This window comes from Neovison vison, chromosome 6 (genome assembly GCF_020171115.1).
Source record: "Neovison vison isolate M4711 chromosome 6, ASM_NN_V1, whole genome shotgun sequence".
NCBI classification, from domain to species: Eukaryota; Metazoa; Chordata; class Mammalia; order Carnivora; family Mustelidae; genus Neogale; species Neogale vison.
Genome location: NC_058096.1, coordinates 137,908,703 through 137,931,713, shown reverse-complemented (window position 1 = coordinate 137,931,713; position 23,011 = coordinate 137,908,703). Strand labels below are relative to the sequence as shown.

Here is a 23,011-nt window from a genome sequence, read left to right as displayed (position 1 = left end):
GTTTACTATCCCTTGGGTTTTGAATTTCACAATTCACCCATTTAACTTTCTGAAGCTCAGTGTTTCTCAACATTTTATGACCTTAAGACACTATTTCCTATGGCTTATCTATTACCATCTCCCAGAACTCTTTTGATCACAGTTTTGAAATACTACTCAAAGGCTTTTCCATTAAGATCAGGAACAAGAAAAAGATGCTCACCATCAAAACTTCCTTGTAACATTGCATCATGAGAATTAACTAATGTAATAGAATGTAATAGTACAAGAATATTAAACTCTGAATATTCCATTAGATCTGTATTGGTGCATAAAAAATTATCACACACCGAGTGGCTTAAACCAACATCTACTTAGTTCTGTATGTGGGAAGTCTGACACAGCGTGACCAGGATCTCTGTCCTAGATCTCACACCCCTGAAGTCAGGTGTCCCTGGGCTGAGTCCTTGCCTGGAGACTATGAGAGAAACTTGCTTCTGGGCTCGGTCAGGTTGTTGGCAGAATTCAGTTTCTCATAGTTTGCATTCGTTTCTTAAGGCTGAATTACCACACACTGATTGGCTTAAAATAAGAGAAATTTATTCTTTGATAGTTCAGGAGGTCAGAAGTTCAAAGTCAAAGTCTTGGCAGTGTTAGTTTCCTTTTGGATGCTCTGAGGGAGAAACCATGCCTCTCTCCTGGCTTCTGATGGCTGCCAGCAGTCTTGGGTTTATAGCTGTGTCCACTCCAATCTCTGCCTCTTTTTTCACCTGGCCTTCTCCCCTGTGTCTGCCTTGACTTTGCCTCTCCTTTTCTCATATAAGGATATCTGTCATTAAGTTTAAGGCCTACTTAAATTATCTTGAGATCCTTAACCACATCTGCACGGCTTCTTCCAAATAAAGTCATATTCACAGGTACCAGGGGTTAGGACTTGGACAGATTTGGGCCCATTATTCACCTCAGTACACAGTCGTAGGACCAGAGTCCCTGTTTCTGTGCTGCCTTGTGTTCCGTTAGTGTGCCCTCACATCTTCTCACTGGTCCCTCCATCTTTACGTCAGCAACAGTTGTCAAACCTTCCTTGTGCTTACAGCCTTTCTGAGTTCCTTGTCTGCCTACCCCCAGTTGGAGAAGACTCTGCATGCTAAAGTTGGTGATGTTGGCCTCTGGTAGTCTGGGTCTTGTGATTAGAATAAACTTGTGATGAAATCTTGGTTCTGCCACACTTGGTGCGTGTGCTCTTACTTCCTGCTCCTCTCCTTCCCTCCTTCAGTCTCGCCCACTCTGAGATGGTTGGAATGCCACTAATGTAATTGATTCACGAGAAAAAGTTTTTTCCTGGGAAATTTCCGGAAATTGCTATGATTTCCTTCAGCAGAGAGACAAGATTTGATTTGAAAGATTCCTGCAGAAGAGGCAATAATAGTTAATGAAACTTGAGTCCAGAGTGACTTCAATTAAAGTTGACACCTCTCAGAAGTTTAATATCAAATTCATTATCAATGGACTTGTAGTATTGAAAGTAGTCTTCTTCTGTTTTTTCCCCGAGACTTGTTCTACAAGGTGAGGACATTTCTCTTTCAGTATTTAGCCATAAATGGGACTAGATTCTTCACTCAGGAAAGACACCATTTCTCTTCTTGGGAAAGAGGAAATTTTCATATTCATACAAAGGTAGATCATGTCATTTGTACTACATTTTGTGATTGTGTACATGAGGTTTAAAGCCCTCTCTCCCTCCCTCCCCTCCATAAATATATTTTAATGACTTCCACATGCCAGGCACTGGGGATGCTATGGTGGGTAAGATTGGATCCCTGCCTTTCAGCGCAATTACATTCTAGTGGGTGAGACAAAGCAGTAAACAGATAAATAAGATGATTGCAGCTAATTGTGAGCACTTTAAGGAAAATCAAAACATAAAACAGTGTCAGGGGATAGAGAATGATCATAAGGAGAAAGAGGAAGGGATTGTTTTAGGTAGAATAGTCAGGAAAAGCTTTCTTTATGCCAGGTAGCAAGCCATGGGGAAAATCTCCATGGAATTTGCCTTTGCTAGGCTAGAAGTACTTTGCCAACATGTATTTTAGTTTTCATATTTTCTTTTAGCTTTGTGTGTTTTGAAAAGAGATCATGCTGATATAAATGTGCTTACAGTGTTTTTATGACAATATGGCATTCAGCATTTCTCTCCTGGGGAAAATGAGTATTGCCTTTCTTCTTTAGAATTCTCTTGTGACCTGTGCAATCATCAGGGCCATAATGACTTCATAAATTATTAAGACTTTGTTTTTTAGAATCTCAGAAAGGGCTATATTTTTTACAAATTAGAATTGCATTTTCTCTTAGAAATTGGAATTTGTAAGTGGATTCCATTAGTGGCAATACACCGTAGAGCTCTTTATCTGGGTTTGAAATAATACCCTGTAAAAGTCGTGAGTTTGGCTACCTGGCTTATGTGTTGGTGACTTAACGGGCATCCAGATGGTTCTTTATCCTGCCTTTGTCTCCCTTAACCACAAATATTCTATGTTAAAATAGATGTGAACTTGGCCATCTCTGATGGAAATCAGAACAGAGTATTTCAATTTTAGCTTTCCCTCAGATAATTTTATTTTACAGATAACATTTGAATCACAACTATTTTTGTAGCCTAAAGAAGCATCATAATGTTCTACTTTGTTCCTTTTACTTAATCCTTCTATGTTTTGAGCGTCTACTTAAAGCAGTGCATTGAGGTACAGTGATCCCTCCTGGGATACAACCTCTAGGAATCTAAAGTAGGATAATCTCAGAGTTAAAGTAAGGACAGATATTCTTGTATCCTTCTGAATCAGGATAATTCTAATGCTCCAGTCCTTTGGATAATATTTGGTTAACTTTGAGTGTTGCTTTATTGAAGGCTTTTTTTTTAAGCCTTCCAGGCCTTTGTAATAAAAATTTGCTGTTGGTTTTGTTGAAGAGATCCAGAAGAGCTGAGCGTTTACTCTCTGAAATTATATTTAGCACTTATTTTGAAGTCATACCTATCTTTCTTTCACTTAAAAATATTAAAATATATAAATATATATATCATTTTCCTGTTTCTCCACCTACTTACGTATCCATTTAACTTCTTATATACTTAAATATCTATGCATTCATGCAAGACAACAGAATATCAGGTCACATAAAAATCACAAGACTGAAAAATTCTCAAGATATCAACTCTTTATTTGGTTCATGCCTTTCTCAGTTCATAAAATTTTGGAGTTGACTCAAGATATCACCTAGATCAATTTTTGGACAAAACTGTACAGAAAATGCCTAAGAGTAGGTTCTCTACTCCTTTCTCACAGCCATCTGGTGGGGAGGTCCTCAGCCTTCTCCACAGGCAGGTTTCACCTTCATGCCTTTGCTCTTTGGCAGTCTTCTCTTGAGCTAACCCCACACATTTCTTTCCTCTATGCTCCAAGCTTTGAATCCATCTTGTATTCTGTTAGATATGCCTTTAAACACACTGTCTTCTTCATATTGTCCCTTGCTCAAAAATCTTTGCATTATAGAAAATAACATTCACAGGACTTACCCGGCCATTCAAGGTTTTTCACATTTTGTCTCTCGCCTACCATTTTATGTTAATATCTGCCTGGTTTTCAATATGGTTTCTCTGTTTGTGGTAAGATTTACTTAGTATTTTCTGAAATTTCCTCCTTAGAACCTATCTTTCCTGCCAATTCCCAGACACCGTACTGTGAATATCTCTGTCTATCCCAATATAAGTGGATTACTGCCTTGTATTCTACTTATCTACATTTATAAATGTACTCAAAATGATTTAAACAATTTCCAGTTACTGAGCATCTAGGATTTTCCCAGTGTTTCATAATTATATATACTGCTGCAAAGAGCCACTTTTTGGGTTACATCTTTGAGTACATTTCTTTTTGTTGAATCTCTAGGGTTGGAGTCACTATAATATTAAATACATTTTTAAGGGCATTTGATAGGTTTTGACAAATTTTTTTCAGAGATGATGACGAGTTTATATTACCAGCTTCCCTTTATGAACTTATTTTGCTGTACTCTTGTTATCTCTTAAATTCCTTTAGATGTTAGTGAAGTTGGCCATTTCCCTCCATGCTTCTTGGCCATTTATATTCTTCTTGGATGGATTTTGTCCCCCCCTTTTTTTTTTGGTTGGATATTTATTGGTTTGCAATAGCCTTTTATATATTAAGACTATACACTCTGTTCTGCCAACATTCTGCAAATTTTCCCCTCATTTGATTCATTTATGGAGGTTTTGCCTATTGAGAAATACTACTTAAAACTTTAAAGCTATAAATATTTTTTGATTCATTTCTTTTGTCGTGCTTCAGAGTGCTTCACTCAAGATTATGTGAATATTTACTTATGTTAGTATTTTAGTGGAAGTTAAAATTTGTTAATTCTTAATTTATTGGTGATATATTTTCATAAGATATGTCCTAACGATTCTAACCCCTTTTCTAAGATCACTCTTTCTTGTCCAATGTATGTCACCTTTCTTTCCTTAGTTTATATGTATGTTCTTGATCTCACAACACTTAATAATTATTATGATTTTGTAAAGTAATTCAGCTTTTCATTTAGCAGGATCTTCCTCATTGTACTTTCTTCTAAAGTTCCTTGGATATTCTATTCTTTTTATTTTTTATTTTATTTATTTATTTAATTTTTTTAAAAAAAGATTTTATTTATTCATTTGACAGAGATCACAGGTAGGCAGAGAGGCAGGCAGAGAGAGAGGAAGGGAAGCAGGCTCCCTGCTGAGCAGAGAGCCAGACGACGCGGGGCTCTATCCCAGGACCCGGAGATCATGACCTGAGCTGAAGGCAGAGGCTTTAACCCACTGAGGCACCCAGGCACCCCTGGATATTCTATTCTTGAATCCTTTCCCCTAAAATTCTCAGAGCCCATCCCACTGAGACGTAGAAATGTGAATTTGTGGCTTACTCCAAGCAGAGTGGTCCTCTTCAAGATATGGGCCTCCCCTTACCCCTAGCAGAATAGATACTTCTTTCCACTCGGTCGGATCTTTGTTCACTTTTCCAGAGTAGCTTCTCCCAATGATGCAGAGTTATTCTGATAGCCTGTTTCCACTTCCTGACAGCTTATGTAATTGGGTGCCAGTTTCACCAGGCACTTAGCAAGATAAGGAAGAGAACATCCCTTGGATCTCTAAATATATGATTTTTAGAAGTGTGTTCTCTCCTTTGGGGTTGATGTGGATTTAGTACAAAGGGCTTTTCCTGCCTGGGTTCCAGCTGTTTGGGACCTGGAAAAGACCCTTATTTGGGAGGATTCTAGAAGCAGAAGAATAGAGGCTTACGTTGTTAGCGATCTCAGTCTGTATCCAGGCTCAAGGCACTTGGAGCGCTCCTCTCCAGCCCCTGTCCATCAAAATGGGCCAGCTCTCCCCTGTTCAGTCTCCTTCCACGCCTTCCAGGAGTCCAGACTCATCACTCTTGGTTTCCTGCCAAGTCATATTCAGAGGAGTGCAAGATCCAATGACCATCAGCTCAGATGCTTTATCTCTGTTTAGAAGACAAGCTTAATAAATCACAGCATTCTTCTGGCTAGTTCTTGCTGACCGTTACAAACCTATCTTTGATGAAATGAAATTATATTCAATGTATTTAGTATTTGTATTTTAAACATATTTATTATGACTCTTACCTTTTTTTTGTTCCTAAGGGGAGAAAAACATAACAGTATTTTTTGGGAACATTCTCATGCACAGGCTGGTACAAGCTTTATCTCTCCCTCCCATTTCCAGGTTAGATGACCTCAAACAGCTTAAGACATTTGAATTTCAGTCAGTAAAGCTTTATCCTTGTGTTCTTTTTAAATGTAGATTCTACATATTCCTATTAATTCTATTTTAAAATAGTTTGTGTTTTCTCAGTCTTCTTGGGATTGTTTATTACATTTCTAACCAGTTGTCCACATTTTATCTTGTCCTTTCCACAAGAAAAGTACAGAAGATTATATGGGAAGCTTTTGTAAATTTATAGGCTTGTGGTCTTTTCCTCAGTGATTCAGCTAAGTCTGGGAATGAGGACTGGCAGGGGTGGGGGGCGTCATCCAGCCTGTTTGTGTGACTCATCAGAAGCCTCCCATTCCCATTTCCAGTGAAATTCTCTGGCTGACAATTTCCAAATACTGGTCGGCAGCAGAAGGGTACATCCTTCTCCTATCTAACTTAATGCCTCACTTTAAACTCAGTGCCTCAGTTTCCTTTTTCAGGACGTGTGCCCTGAAGAGCTAACTTAGGAAATGTGGAGTGTTCAAGCCCTACAAGTTACAAAGAGAGACTGACCCTTGATATTCTTCTGGGAGATAACTTCTGAGCCTTTGGACTATCCTGCTTGATAAGAGAGTCTCTGTATACAGGGGGCCTTGAGCTGTGCCAGATACTTTATGCTAACAATGTGAATTTTGGTGGGGGCCTTGGGCTATAGCATATCAACTTGACCCCTGGAGGGGCTGGAGACTGAGCAACTAAGGTTAGCCTGCAGACACATGGCCATACCCATGTGACCGACCTCTAATGCAACTTTGGACACAAGTGCTCCAGTGAGCTTCCCCACCTGGCAGTACAGCCCGTGTGTTGTCCACAGTGTTGCTTGGAGGGTAAGCTCTGTCCAACCGCCTCCATTGGGAAAGGACAGCTGACAGCTTGCTCCCGGTCCCGCCTGGACTCTGCCCTATGAGCCTTTCACCTACGCTGGTATTCACTGTAACACACCATAATTATTAGCTTAACAACTTTTCTGTAAGGCTTTCTAGCAAACCATTAAATCTGAAGGTCGTCTTGGGTGCCCCCAACTTAGGATGTAAGAGCTTTTTATTTTATAAGACTCTTCTAGAAAGGAATAATGATTTCTCTCTAATATGCTGAGTTGTTCCTTTTTTAGAAAGAGTTCAACCTGGATCTTAAATTTTTATCACCTCTAAAGGTGTTTCCTTGCATTTTGTTTTATTCAGATGATAAAACATATTGTTTTTCTAAATTTGATTTTTTTTCACTCCTGAAATTATTGATGCTTAGGTTGTACCATACTGTTTTTTAACATACCATTCTCTTTGATTTATTAACATTTATGATTTTATTATGAGTGATTGGCATTTTGACTTTTATCTTTGTCATACCTGAGCAAAACTTTTAATTGCTGTAATTTAAAAATATTTTACAAGAAATCTTTCTAAAATATGGTACTTCCTGCCTACTTAACCAGAGCACTGTACCCAATTGAACATTTTCTTGACTCACTACCCCCATTTTGAGCATTATGGTGTGTAATGGGCCCTCTGGTCCCATTGAGGTACGAGCAGCTGCTGTTTCTACGTTAAATGCTCCCTAGACTTCTCTCTGTTTGGAGTTTTTGGGTTTGCTTTTTTTTTTTTTGTTTTTCCTATGCCTTCAAGTCCCACTTCATTCTGTAATAGTCCCTCTCTTCCCTTTACTTGGCTCCTTTTTAATGGCTGTGGGATTAGAGGCTACATAATTAAGCTGGTTATATAATGATTTCCAAAATGAGAGTAAATAGGCTCTGACTAAGAGCCTGGGGCCCTATTCGCCAGATGAAAAGCATCCGCTTCATGTCATGGATTTTTAAATATACATTTTGGGTTTGAGGGTAGTTTACTCCCTTTTTAGTTGTTGGATGTTCCAGAGAGTAGAGTCAAAAAGGTTTGTTTGTTGCTATGTCCATCCATTTCTCCAACTGTCTGTCCATCTCTTCATCTGACACTTATATCTTGAGCACCTCCGTGGTGCTGTAGACCAGCTAGCTGAACTTGAGTAGGTGAGACGCCCTCTGCAAACCAGCGTCTGCCTCACAGATAACACGGGGGCACTGTCTGAACTGTGTTGCTGAAACTTTTAGTTAATAATAATAAAGACCTTTTATTCGTTTATTTTTAAGTTTTATTCTTTCTGGCAATAATTGTTTCAGATTTTAAAGTTTTCATAAGAAGAATATTATGTAGAAAAGAGTTAACACAGCAGGTCTGTGACTGCTCCCCTTAGGAATGACTGCTTGCTGGATGAGAGGCTGGACCTTGGCAGGATGGCGACTTAGAACTTGGTGCTCAAGAGTGTTTCCAGCCCCATTTAACTGCTGGGGGTAGTTCAGACTGCCTGGTCTCTTGTGCAGAGGCAGGGTTTATGCTGAATGTCAGCTTTCCTCTTAGGAGCGATTTTGACTCTTATTAGAAGTTGCTAATGTCTCCAGCCCCCAACAAAAGCCTTGGTCCCTTGAGTCTCTGATAGGCAGAGACATCACATGCATGTGTTGCATTTTTGTTGCTGGGGACAAGATTATTCTCTGTCTGACCTCTTATGGGAGGGAGAGAACATAAGGAAGATTAGGACTCTGTACACAGAGTCCTCCAGTCTCCACCTGTGTCCTTCTTCTCTAGGATTCATCTGTGTATCCTAGCCATGTAGCCCTATTGAGTCTCCATCATGAGCCCATCTGAAGGTGCAGATGCTCTTGAAGGTGCTCTTGGGGACCCTGCCACAAATGCTTCCTTTTCCTTCTATCTTTTACCATGTGTGCAACCCAATACTAATCCATTTACTGGATTGTCTCATTAACTCTTCCTCAAACAGACCTCTGTGAGGCAGGTTGGTGTCCTCATGTCCTGTGGCCGAGTGAAGCTCTTTGAAGTTCCATTAGGTTAAGTATCCGGTACCAGGTCCTATTGCTCATATGTTTATTCTGGTATCTTTATTTTTGCACTTTATGGTTCTTTAAGGCTTCTGTTGTTCAGAGGAGACATGAAGTGAAGAAAACCACTGAATCTGTTTGTAATCACTTTATCATTGCAGGTATGAGCACATCCTCACAGAGCCTGACCCGGTCCCAGCATATGCTCTGAAATTGCTAGTTGCGATGACAGAACACAACCCAACTTTCACCAGGTACTATAGCTCCAGCTTTCTTTTGCTTGTTTTTTCAGCTGTAAAATGAATTTTATATGGTCTAAAAATGCTAGAGATGATGAGTTTCTGAAAGAGTAACATTTGAGTCACCAAAGTGGTCATTTCTCATGTTTGATGGTTTGTGGTACCTTGCATTTATGCGGTTTTGGGTCTTATTCTCATACTTTTATCCCTTACTGGAGTTTGCATACTCTGGAATTCATGATGCTTTAAAATTATAAATTCTTGGGATGCCTGGGTGGCTCATTTAGTTAAGTGTCTGCCTTCGGCTCAGGTCATGATCCTAAAGTTCTGGAATTGAGTCCCGCAGGGAGCCAGTTTCCCCCTCTCCCTCTGCTGCTCCCACAGCTTATGCTTTCTCACTCACTCTCTGTTAAATAAATAAAATATTTTAAAAAAATTATAAATTCTTTAAAGAGAAAAAACTAGGGGCACCTGGTTGGCTCAGAGGGTTAAACCTCTGCCTTCGGCTCAGGTCATAATCTCAGGGTTTTGGGATCGAGCCCCACATTGAGCTCTCTGCTCATCGGGGAGCCTGCTTCTCCCTCTCTCTCTGCCTGCCTCTCTGCCTACTTGTGATCTCTCTCTGTGTCAAATAAATAAATAAAATCTTAAAAAAAAGAAAAAACTAACACATATACTTTAAAATGTCAATTGGGGCTTCCTATTGTACTGAGCAGTTGTTTATTCAATCTGTCTAGTATTTATAGACTCTTATTTTCTACCATTTTGTTAAACTGACATGCTTTTATTCAGCAGGGGAGAGCTTTTGCCTCTATAGAAGATACTATGTGTGATGATGCCAAATATTTTAGAGCTAGTTTCTAGAAGAGTGGCAACTGCTTTCAGTCTGGGACAGGAGAGTTGGTCAGAGAGAGCCCCAGGTCCATAGAAGGGGCAGAGAAGAGGAGGCCCTCCTTGCTTTCCATCAGGAAAGCTAGTTGTAGTTGTTAGGTGATGGCCAAGGACCTTTGGGTTTGGACACCTCTATGGCTGGTCTTTAGGAAAGAACTAAGTCACACAGCCCCAACCATCTTGTTTTCATCTGCTCTGTTGTTCTGCCATGGAAGGTATTGTGTAGTGGTGAGCCACATTCAGTGTTAGTAGTAAACACCCAGTATGGGTGAAAGTCTGAACTGCAACCTTTCTGGTGGCATGCCATGACTGTGTCCTTGGGCTGCCAAGGTGCTCTTGGGCTTTGGATCATCTGCAGGGCTGATGCTGAAGTAATTTCAGGCCCGTTTCCTGTGCTCTGAGCAGCCTCATTTGTTTCCAGATAGCAACATAGAAATACTACCTTGTACTCTCAATGTCATGTTGCAAAAGAATTTGGGGAGCATTTACTCTTGCCAATTCTAAATCCTGTGTCTGTATAGCCCTTTAAAAGCCTGACCAATGAGCCTTCCAAACTTGTTACTCAAAGGTACTGTTTTCTCTTCCTACAGAAGAAATTTCATTATAAAGAGTGTATCTGTATTAGAAGTCAAATATAAATTCATATAGTTACTTCTTTACTGGAGTTTTGATACCAGGCATTAATACTGTATACTAACTGTATCCTTTCATTAGATGGGGCAGGTTGCATTTACTTTTTTAGTGCTGACTCTTGCTCACTCATGTCACATGCTTTCTAGAATCCTTCCTCTTCTTGCCAGCTTGCTATGAAATTCATGTGAATTTCCTCACATTGAGGGGAAGAACCTACTGAAGTCGATGACCTATATACAGTCTTTTTATTTTGAAAATGAGTAGTCTTGGAAGACACTTTTTTTTTTAAGTTTACAAGCAGAATTCAATGAATAATTTTTATAAATGTTTTTCTTTGCTTTAGTTTGACAAGTAACATCTGAATGTATTGTGTGTGCATTATAATCCAGCAGTAAAATCAAGAAGTCCTCTAGGCTTCCTTGTTCCCTCTCACACTGCCATACACAGGTCTCTGTCCCAGGGGTAATAGTTGTTGTTTTGGTGTATATCTGTCCTGAATCTTTTCTGGGTTTTTAAATTCAATATGCATGTACAGGAATAAATGACTTTGGTTTCTGATTGTTGATTTAAAAAAAATCGGAGGTAGTATCACTATGTATTTTTCTGGAATTTGCCTTTTTATTTATCAAAATTGTTGGAAGATTTTTTACATCAGTATTTATTCATACTCTTGGTGATATCTTTGCTAATGGATGAAAATGAGATTTCATTTTGCATTTATTTACCTACTGATAATGTTGAAGCACTTAATGTTTATTTACTATATTTAATTAAAGTATAAAAGGTCCAGTTTTCCCAGCACCATTTATTGAAGAGACTGTCTTTTGTCCACTGTATATTTTTTCCTGTTTTGTCGAAGATTAATTGACCATAGAGTTGAGGGTTCATATCTGGGCTCTCTACTCTGTTCCACTGGTTTATGTGTCTGTTTTTATGTCAGTACCATGCTGCCTTGGTGACCACAGCTTTGTAATAAAGCTTGAAATCAGGTAACGTGATGCCCCCCGTTTTATTTTTGTTTTTCAACATTTCCTTAGCGATTCGGGGTCTCTTCTGATTCCATACAAATTTTTGGATTATTTGCTCAATAAATGGTGCTGGGAAAACTGGACAGCTATATGTAGAAGAATGAAACTCGACCATTCTCTTACACCGTACACAAAGATCAACTCAAAATGGATAAAAGACCTCAACCTGAGACAGGAATCCATCAGAATCCTGGAGGAGAACATAGGCAGTAACCTCTTCGATATCAGCCACAGCAACTTCTTTCAAGATATGTCTCCAAAGGCAAAGGAAACAAAAGCGAAAATAAACTTCATCAAAATCAAAAGCTTCTTCACAGCAAAGGAAACAGTCAAGAAAACAAAGAGGCAACCCACAGAATGAGAGAAGATATTTGCAAATGACAGTACAGACAAAGGTTGATATCCAGGATCTATAATGAACTCCTCAAACTCAACACACACAAAACAGAATGGACAGAAGATATGAACAGACACTTCTTCTGTTTGCTTGGAGAGTGATACAACCAGATTGATTTTATATAATTTTATTTTAATTTTTTAAAATTTATTTTTTAAGGAGTGCCTTGGTGGCTCAGTTGGTTAGGCATCTGACTCTTGGTTCCAGCTCTGGTCATGATTTCAGGGTTGTGAGATGGAGGCCTCCTGATTCTCTCTCTGCTTCTGCTCTGTCCCACACTTGCACATGTACACACACATGCTCTCTCTCAAATAAATAAATTTTTTAAAGATTTTATTTATTTATTTGACAGAGAGAGACACAGCGAGTGAGAACACAAGCAGGGGTGGGTGGGAGAGGGAAAAGCAGACTTCCTGCTGAGTGGGGAGCCCGATGCGGGGCTTGATCCCAGGACCCTTGGATCATGACTTGAGCTGAAGGCAGACACTTAATGACTGAGCCACCCAAGTACCCCTAAATAAATAAATCTTTAAAAAAAAGAAAAAGAGATTTTTTAGGAGTTAATATATAACACTTTAAAAATTTCAGTACTTGGAAGAGTATGCAGAGAAAAGCATATTTTTACCCAAGGAGAAAGCCACTCTTATCTGTGTGTGTGTGTGTGTGTGTGTGGTGGTGGTGGTGGTGGTTGGTAGTATGCTGTATGCACCATTCTGCACTTCTTTTTAAAAATACATACAACAGCTTTATTGGGATATAATTCACATACCATCTGCACTTCTTTTTAACAGATGCATAAGCATTGCATTTTATGGATGCTCCATATTTACTTAACAAGTTCCCTTTTGGTGAACATTTAATTTATGTTTTTCTAAACTTTTGGTATCATAAAACAAAGCTATAATTAATGACATAGGCCATTCATTACATATGTGAATATTTATGTGTAGGATAAGTAAGGAAAAGTGGAATTACTTCATCAAAGGGTACATAAACCAGTGATTCCCAAACTTATCTGCACACTAATGTCATCTGGGGAATCTTTTGAAAAGTCTGAAGACTGGCCACAGCCTAGCCCAGCTAAATAAAAATCTCCATGGCTGGACATAGATACCAGTAATTGTTGACTCTCACTAGGGGATTACAATGTGCAGGCAAGTGTGGGAATTTGTATTTTGAAAAGTGTTGCCCAGTTGCCCCCCCACCAAGGTTGTGCCAGTTTATTCTCCACTAGCAGTGTATGAGAGCGCCTGTGGGTGTGCCAGCCCTTTACTCTATCCGTGCGTATATGTGTTTGGCCTTTGCCATTGTGATAGGCTGTCTATTCACTCTTCGCTCCTGATTTCTAGTTTTCTTGCTTTGTGATCAGACCATATTTTTTTTTCTAATTTTTATTTGATTTCATTTGTGATATAATAGGTCAATTGTGGTGAATGTTTTATGTTTAGTTGCTGACTATAACTAAAACAAAGTTTTAATGTCACCCATCCCTGACTTTGGCCCGTTGTTTTAAAATGGTAACTCATTAACTTAGGAGATTGTCCCCAGTCACTTGGTAGCAGTGACTTTTAGGCAAAATGCTGATTATAAGTGTATATCAAGTGTAGGATGTCTTAATTTTTATGTACAGATAGATTTCTACTAATATAAAATAAACATGAACGTTTTATTAGAAATTTAGCTTATTTATTGGCTCCATCTGCATCATGTTCTTTGAAGTATAGCATTTGAGCTTGTATATATAATGACCCTTGAACAATGTGGGGGTTAGGGCCATGGTCAAAACTCTGCGTATCTTCTGACTCCCCCAAAACTTAACTACTATTAGCCTAGTATTGACTGGAGGCTTTGCTGATAACATAAACAGTCAATCGCCACATATTTTCTATGTTATATGTATTATATACAAACATAAGGTAAGCTAGAGAAAAGAAAATGTTATTAAGAAAATCATAAGAAGAGATGGCATTTGTAGTACTGCACTGTATTTATTAAAAAAAAAAAAAAATTCCATGTATAAGCAGACCCATGCAGTTCAAACCAGTGTTGTTCAAGGGTCAACTGCATTAAGAGTTTAGAGTACCAAATAATAACCACTGGAACAGTAAATCATCCTATGCCAAGTGCACCATTATTTCATTGTGTTTATTCTTATTTTAGAGGATTCTGAATGGGTAAAGAAATCCTCAAAACTTAAAGTACAATTGCAAATTTATTGTTCCTTCAAATGAGAGAAGAGCACTATCTAATCTACATTGTATCTGACTGGGATTTTATTTTTTTTTTTAAGCCTACTGCCTTGGTGAATCTAGTTTCTGACTGGGTTTATAGCAGAAAAGTAAATTGTTTACCGTGTTGGTCCAATGTTACTACCAGAAGGGTTGTGTTCACTCCTCTGAGCTCTGCCCTTTTCTCTCTTCTTAATTTTACAGTAGGTTGCTCTGAACCATTGTTCTCAGGGAGAGCCGTACCCCAGGAGCTTGTTTCCATTAAGAGCTAATTAGCTTTCAGCAAATCTTTGTTAGCAAACAAATTGAATTTTAACTTCTTGAGTTCTTTAGGAGCAAAATTTACCTCTTACTTTGAATTGCAAAAGGTTGTTTATGCTCCATATCTAAGGATTATCATTTTAGTTCACTCAAAAAATGTTAGAGCTGTTTATTTTATGGCAAGATTCACAGAAATGTCTTTTGAAGAATAAAATTTTAGTGATCTCTTAAATGAAATTCATGGTGAATCCACTGTATAGCCTTCAGTGAAAAATACTTCTGCCTTTACAGTTACCAGGCTTCCGCTGACTTCCCTTATTGGTTTTTGGTTCATTTGTTCATTGATTCGTTCGCCCATTCATTCATTCAACTAAGCAGCAACCACTGAATGATACAAGGATAAAAGGCAGTTAAAGGTCTCCCCCTCGAGGTGCTAAGGATTTCGTGGAGGAGACATTTATCAATAGGTTCCTGTAAAACAGTATAATAATTTCAGCGGTACAGTCATGTCTAGAAGGTTATGGGAGCACCTAAAGGAATTTAACCCAAGTAGTTGTATGATTTTGGCCAAGTTTCTTAACCTCTCTGTGCCTAAGTTTCCTCATCTGGAAATATTAGCATCTGGTCCGCAGAAAATGCTGTGTAAGTCTTCCCTTTCTTCCTTCCCCCACAGTTTATCTCCGTACTCTTCCTCTTTTTCATATGATTAGAGGAAGAACTAGCAAAGGAAGTATCCCAGAAGAGGTATCCTCTTTGACAGTAGAAAGAAAAGTTTGGTGACAACTGAAACTAGAGCTCTAACACCCTACAAGGAATTGGGAGAAAACCCCCAGGTTTTCAATAACAGAAACAAACTGCATGGTGTGGTCTTATTAGTTTGTGCATAACAGAACTGGGGCAGCCATAGAGAACATTCCCCACACAAGATACCTGCCATACACACTTGCCTTTTAATTTATATTCTTAATAACATTTGTTTTTGACATATTCTGTTATATTTTATTTAAATTTTGTAGCCTGGTGAAGCTAAAAGCCCAAATGATGAGAAATGTTAGAGATGTTTGAGAGGGGTTCCCTGTCATTTAAATAAGCCAGTTAGGTGTTTTTACCCCCTCAGTGCACTGAGCTTACCCAGCTAAATATTTCCTTTGATGAAATCTGTGAGCAAAATAACTATGTAATATAATAACACTTTATTGTTAGAACAAATTGATTTCTCCAGAAATGATTTGCTGCTTCTCAGGTTGCTTGTGGATATCAAAAAGCCCCATCATGAGGAGCAAGTCAGTCTCTGCGTCTTTGTGGCTCCCATTTCTATTCTAGGGTCACTCTTCTGTGGCTTCCCCATTTATTCTTTATGAGCACTCGCAGAATAAAACACAAGGTTTTTCCAATAGGCGCTGAGACTTTGAGCATCTATTTTTTACCTTCTCTTTCCTCTCATGGACATAGCCCATGTTCGAGTGTTCCTAGCCACTTGTTCAAACTGGGCACACATCTATACTTCTTACTAAAGTACAGTCATTTCAGGGGATAAAGCAAGCATAAAAGATTAAAAATACTGAATGATTTTGGATTTGTGCCTTTCATCAGTTCCTTGAACCAAAAACTTTATTATTTACTTATTTTTGTTTTTTTTTTTCCTCTCTCTGCCTTTATTTGGGATTATTGTACTGCACCCTTGTTTAACACGTACATCTTTGGTCCTTAAATATTGAGAAGAATTTGGAAATTAAATTAAAATTGCCCTAATGATCCACTTTGCTGGGGTATTTTGTGTACTTCCATTGAGATTATCCTTTTAAGAGTTAGAAATGTTGTTTTGCTCTCAGAAAAGTTCAGCATTTCATTTTTTTTTCCAGGGAAGTTCTTCTTCAGCTGCTAGTGGTGGTTAACTGTCTTTGAAAACTGAGTAGAACAGCACCTTGCAATCGAAAGCTATTTCTAGGTCAGAGTGGATGGTCTCAGTTGACTTTTTTTGCTGTGACATTTACATTGAAAGAAAGCACTTTGAGTTCATTGTACACCTTGGCAAATAGTGCTTTCCCAGTTGTGTGTCGTAGGGCCATATTTGGTCTGAGTGGGGATTCAGTAAAGCTTCTTGTGTTTCACAAGATGTCCTCAGGTCTGTTGACTTACCCTTGTCATCTAAAGAGACTGGCAAACTGTGGTCCACAGAGCCAGCTGGCTTGCAGCCTCTTTTTGTATGGTCTGTAAGGTAAGAGTGATATTGACATATTTAAAGAGTCGTAAAATTTACAAACACACAGATGCATCTGAGTCATACCTTGGGTCCGGCAAAACCTGAAATATTTACTTTCTAGCCCTTTTCACACAGTGTTTCCTGAACCCTGATCTAAAGGAACAATCTTTTTTTTTTTTATTTTTTACCTTTATTCATGAGAATGTAGAAATAGAATTTTTGAGCTGTTAGGGAACTTTAGAGATTTTCTTGGTGTTATAAAATGTAGATTTTTTGATGTTGATGTGGTAAGGTGTAGTGTGGTAAGTTCAGTAGATCAGGTGAAAACTGTCCTGGAAAAGAAAGCTTATTATATTAACAGATCCAAAGAGGAGGGGACATACCATGCCAAAGGTGGCCACATGAAGAAGCGGCAGGGTCAGTCAAGAGGCAGAGGAAGTGAGAGGCAAATGTGGACCAGAGCCATTATTGTAGTTTACAAAGGAAGGAATGGGTGAGCAGATTTAGGCTTGACTAGTTTGAATAATTTCATGGGGTTGTGGAAGTATAGGGGCTGTCTCTAGTCATCTGGTACCTTCCCCTGGGGTAAGTAGGGGCCAGCCATAAAGGAGGTCGTTGGGGTTATGGCTTTGGGTTGGTTGGTTTGCATAGGAAAGGCAAGCTCAAAGGAGAGTTGTTTGCTATCTCTAAGAATCAGCTGGCTCTGGGAGGGGCATTCCCTCCAGAATTAGCAAGTCCTCAAGATGTTAAAGAGACAAGAATACAGAATAAAAAGACTTGATTAGTACACTGGGCTAATGTCTTCATTTTATACATTACCCTTGTATAGTCCCAGAAGGAATTGGTGACTGAACTTCAAGTCAGTTTGAAGATCAGGATTTGGATCAGACTACTGGTCTGTTGTTCTTTGTACTACCCAGCAGAGCCACTTTTTAAAAAACAAACCCAAGTGGATATCACAGTGGACTTTGAAGTCATCTTGTTTTCAGTTTCATTGCCCCATGTTTACTTAGAAGAGTGGTCCAGTTCCTCAACACAGTCAACTTCACTGTCACGTGGATCTGTTAAGAGCAAATGATTCTTCTTTGTGTCCCTCTGCCATCATCACTAGGTTCTGGCACCATTGTTCTTTGATTTTTATCACTGTGGCAGCTGCTGGCACAAATGTGGTTAATAATATCCTGGTTCCCGGTTCAATGGAACCTCTTTACCTCATCTTCCCAGGTTTGGGACCCTCCTGTGCTTATGACTTAGAACACACCAGTTGGGTTGAAATCCCTCCTTACTACGTTAATCATGCTATAATTAATCTCAGTGTTTCCTATAGGGAAAACGTAAGTGTTTATGTAAGCACTCATGGAGTAAACATTCAATTAATTCTCTCCTTCCACCCCAGCGTTCTGTTTCTGATAGAATTATGGAAGGACATCCACCTAAAACCTTAGGAACTGATCCAGGGCATTCTCTTTTCCTAAATGATGTGTGGGGAAAATAAATGGTAATTGAAATCTGTTTCAACGTTGTGTTTTCCGAAAAAAACAAAACAACAACAACAAAAAAACCCAAAAAACCCCAACAACTCTTAACATGGTTTATGCCTGCTACTAGTGGAAATACATGCTTCTGATTATTTTCTTCCATCATCTTGCTTACCATCATGGAGTTTTCCCCCAAGTTCATGAGCTGGTGAGCTGGTAAGCATTTCATTGCCTGTCCTTACTGTATGGGGTTCACTTGGGTCCCTGGAGACAGTTTGGATCTCTTGTCAGAAACAAATTAATCTTTTATTATTCTCATAACAGCCTATATGCTTGGTCATTTCAGTTTTCCTCTTCTGACTCATGTGGGCTCAGTGACAGCTCTCTTTAGGGAGTGGAGTGACAGGCAGCACCTGGCTGGGAGTCCTCCATGCTGGTGTTTCTGGCCCCTTGGTGCCCAGACTTGAGCAGCTCACTGAATGTCATGTCAGAAGCCAGCATTTAGTGGATGTATTTAGTCAGAGCAAGCCCTGGTATTTTGGGGGCTCCAATCAACAATGATTCACAGGTGCCTCCTCCTGTATTTAACTAGACATTCATAGATACCATCATCTTTAACAAAATGATACCTACCATTTTCTCAGGAAAGTTTGTTTGCTTCTTTTCAGTTCTCTACAGAAGCTCTTGAAGTTTTGCAGTTTATTTCCATCATAGAATTATGGACCTTCAGAACAGAGTGAGCTTTGATAATTTTCTACCTGCAAGAAAAGTTAATATTATTCATTCATTCCTTGAGTCACCCAACAAAGAGTTGTGTTCACTGAGATAGAACAGACGTGGTCCTGGTTTTCATGAACCTTATGATTCTGAGGGGATCATAGACAATAAGCAGGGAAATTAATTTTAAAAAAAAGTCTGAATTTCAGTTAGTGGTATAAAGAACAGAGAGCAGGGTTAGAGAATGGGGAGTGATGGATTGGGACCCACTGTGTTTGAAAGGGCGCTCAGAGTTTCCCTGGGAAGGTGGCAGAGTTGACTGGCTGCGTGAATGCTAGCTTCATAAGTAAAGAAGTAAGCCTCTGATTTTCAGGGTTTGAAGAGGGAGGGAAGTACTCACAGCGTCAGATGTTCTTGAGAGTGTCCCTAAGATGAGGATGGAGAAGTAATGGTTATAGTGGCAACAGGAGTAACTTCTTGAAGAGTTATTTTCACAAGCATGTGGGTAAGAGTTTGGTGGGGTTCATTGCAGAGGGAATGATGAGGTGGAGACAGGGAACCCCAGTAAATCTAGAGAGAGTTTTCCTCTAAAGGAGAGCTGAAAAATGGGGAGCTAGAAGGAGATATGGAGTCACAGGCATTTCTTGTTTTTTTTTTTTTCAGGATGAGCGATGTTTTAGAGACATTTCTATGTTGACAAGAATGATCTAGTACAGAGGTTGATTACCTACAGTTTACGGGGCAAATCCAGCCCACCTGCTTTTGTCAATATAATATTATCAGAGCACAGCCCTATGGATTTGTTTATGGTCTGTGGCTGCTTTTGCATTACAGTGGCACAGCTGAGTCGTTTTGAAAGAGACCATATGGCATGCAAAGCCAAAAGTATTTACTTCTGATCCTTTAATAGAAAAGTTGCCTAACTCTTGATTCTGTTTTTTTTTTGTTTTTTTTTTCAATTTATTTATTTTCAGAAAAACATTATTCATTATTTTTTCACCACACCCAGTGCTCCATGCAAGCCGTGTGCCCTCTATAATACCCACCACCTGGTACCCCAACCTCCCACCCCCCACCCCCCGCCACTTCAAACTTATTTGTGGAGCATAACAAATAGCATGGAGGACAAGGGGCGTTAGAGAGGAGTAGGGAATTTGGGTAAATTGGAAGGGGAGGTGAACCATGAGAGACTATGGACTCTAACTCTTGATTTTGGAGAGAGGATAAAACCACTGAAGCAAGAGGGTGAGGGGTGGTTTGCTAGACTGATGTCCTGTCCCCTAGGGGGTGTCCCCTACAGTATTCTTTAAGGGAGAAGGGTTGGAACTCTTGCATGCATGGAGGGACCATTGAACTGGGAAATTAGGAAGTGGTGTTTTGCTTTTGGGAAGATTTCAAATGAGACTTTTGAAGTGAAAGGTGCCATTAGTGGTCCTAAACCTGTAGAAACTGGGTGCGTGAGGACAGAATAAGAAAAGTGTTTGGAAACCACGAGGTCCATGAATTGTCACGTCAAGGTATTGCATTTCTATTTGGATAATTGGAAACTAGATTATATATGTCCATTTGTAGAATACTTATGAAAACAATACTAGCACTTTACTAAAGACTTGTTTATGTGTGTGTGTATGTTTTAAAGATTTTATTTATTTATTTGACAGAGATCACAAGTAGGCAGAGAGTCAGGCAGAGAGAGAGGGAGAAGCAGGCTCCCCACTGAGCTGAGAGCCTGATATGGGGCTCCATCCCAGGACCCTGAGATCATGACCTGAGCTAAAGGCAGAGGCTTAACCCACTGAGCCACGCAGACGCCCCTACATGTTTCTTTTTGAGGCTATTGTCATTTGTTATTATCCTTCGTTTCCTCCTTTAAGACAGACAGTAAGAGTGGTATTGTGGTTACTGAAAAATGGTGATCGTTATTGTAGTGATTGTTATTTTTATGAGTTCCTCTTTTTATAATAGCCTTTAAAAATAATTAAGTAATACTTATTTTGCCTGTGGAAAAAAGCGTTACATTTTTCTTAACAAACCATTTAAGCCTGTTTGGAATTACTCTTTATTCTTAGCCCTTTCAGATGGGATAGAGGGACTCACCTCTCTGGGGGTGGAGCGCTTCTCTGAACCCTTCTTAGGTAATTCTCTCTGGAGCCCTTGTAAGGTAGGTTTGAGCCTGGGTGTTGTAGGCTTCAGGGGCAGTGGTTTTTAGGAGTTAAGGGCTGGAGAGATTATTGGAGTGTTCCTACACATTCTTACTGAACTCCTGCATAAAGTGAGTATCATCCAGGTTCCTTGCTACATATAAACTCCAAATGTGGGTTAAATGTCAGATGTACCATGCCCTTGGCCATATTTTATCACCCGCTCATTATTTGCTCAGACTTACAGCTTTTGGGGCCAGGGTTTGGGGCTGGTGATTCTGGAGTCCTGGACAAAGCTGGAGTCCTGGACAAGTGGGCAGTGCATGCAGCCCCCACATCCCTAGTCATCTTCTCCTTGGTTCCTCACTGTCAACAGCCCTAGGCTTGCTGGACCTCCAGACAGAGCCAGAGACTCTTCTGCAAACTCTGTGGCCATTGTGGGGGTGCATGGCAGCATCACGACAATCATGGTGCTCAAATTCCATCATTCCTTGATGGTCAGAGGTCTGGCCAGCACTGTCAGAGTGTGATGTAAATTCCTGGGCTAGATCACACACCTAAGCCGTTAGGTGTTGGGCCTAGTTTGGCAGTAGGCTCTTCCATTGTGTAGGAATTACTGAGAAATGACTTGAGTTGTAGAGAGCAACCTTTCTGTGAGGCTTGTGCAGAGTGTTGTGTGTGTGAGTGCGCAGTGAGCTTTTCCAGCTAATTCAGTGGGGAGGTGAAAGCTCCAAGTGGCCTGTGTGCTAGTGGAAATGATGTTTCAGGGTGGGAGTGGCAGGGCCCACGAGGAGATGGCTGTTATGATGGTGTTGGGAAAACCCGACCTTCACAACCTCTCAAGGCCATTAGCCGTTGAAATATGGATTTCCCTTCACGATACTTGGTGTCTCACGTACACATCGGGGATGGCAACAAAGCAATCGACTTTATTTTCTATCATTTTAAACAGGTTTCCATTTCTTCAGCCAGCCAGCATAGGCATCATTATCTTCAGGATTTAAAAGGAGTAGTCTTGGGACGCCTGGGTGGCTCAGTTGGTTAAGCAGCTGCCTTCAGCTCAGGTCATGATCCCAGCGTCCTGGGATCGAGTCCCGCATCAGGCTCCTTGCTCGGCAGGGAGCCTACTTCTCCCTCTGCCTCTGCCTGCCATTCTGTCCACCTGTGCTCGCTCTCTCTCCCTCTCTCTCTGATAAATAAATAAATAAAATCTTCAAAAAAAAAAAAGGAGTAGTCTTTAAATTTCTTGTCTGTTTAACATCAGACTAACCTCTTCATCAGTTCATTAAGGAATATGTAGAGATGACAGTTGAGCCAATTGGCTTGGACTAGAATATTAATGTCAGGTATGTTTATTTGGACTGATATATTTATTTATTTTTGCTTGATGGGAGTTTCCAATTTTCCTTATTGACCTCTTTGATTTTTGACTCATCAGTTAATGCCTTTTGGTTATTTTATACTTGTAAAACAAATTTATTTTGCTTCTGAATGGTGTTAAAATGTGTAGCATTGAAGACCATGGCAAAGGGCGAAGATACCATTGTCTTGCTGTTAAGCATTTCTTTGGTGCCCTTACATTTTGTGTTTATATGGTTATTGGGTCTCTTTTTGAATCATACAGTTAATTTATAGGCCTTTGTTTGTTTGGTTTTTACAACCAGATAAACCATCATGGCATTCTAGTGTAGAAATAATAGGTAAACAAAGTCTCTTGGTATGATCAGTGTACCTTCTAAAGTCTTGAATAAATCCTTTGCTACTGTTTGGCCGATTTTAGCATCAGAGTTCTCTTTTAATGTTTGCACTCTCTTTCGGTGATTTTCCAAGGTAGTTTACCATTTCAGAAAGAGTATAGTACATGTGCTACAGACTCATTTTTGTTGTTGTTTATCTGCTCTTGATAAAGTCATGCATTGTCTGTGAATATATTGAGTACACCTGTCACTGTCAACTCCGTAGAACAAAGCGAAGCCCAACTGAATGGAATGTAACATGAGGCATAAAGCACAGACTCTCAACACCAAATCCTCCTCCTTATCAAGTCTTCTGATTTTATGTGATGACAGTTATTGGTCAGAATATATTACAGTGTTTGCTGTACAGACGGGGCC

The 23,011-nt window shown here is 39.6% G+C and overlaps 1 protein-coding gene across 3 annotated transcripts in view; it reads left to right on the top strand.

Moving 5' to 3' along the window:
- ULK4 (unc-51 like kinase 4) overlaps positions 1 to 23,011 on the top strand; it is a 672,337-nt gene that overhangs the window by 277,124 nt on the left and 372,202 nt on the right. For all 3 annotated transcript variants that reach the window (XM_044252436.1, XM_044252435.1, XM_044252437.1), the window contains exon 30: positions 8,843 to 8,935. In XM_044252436.1, coding sequence (XP_044108371.1) covers positions 8,843 to 8,935 — 93 coding nt within the window. The remainder of the gene's footprint in view (positions 1 to 8,842; positions 8,936 to 23,011) is intronic.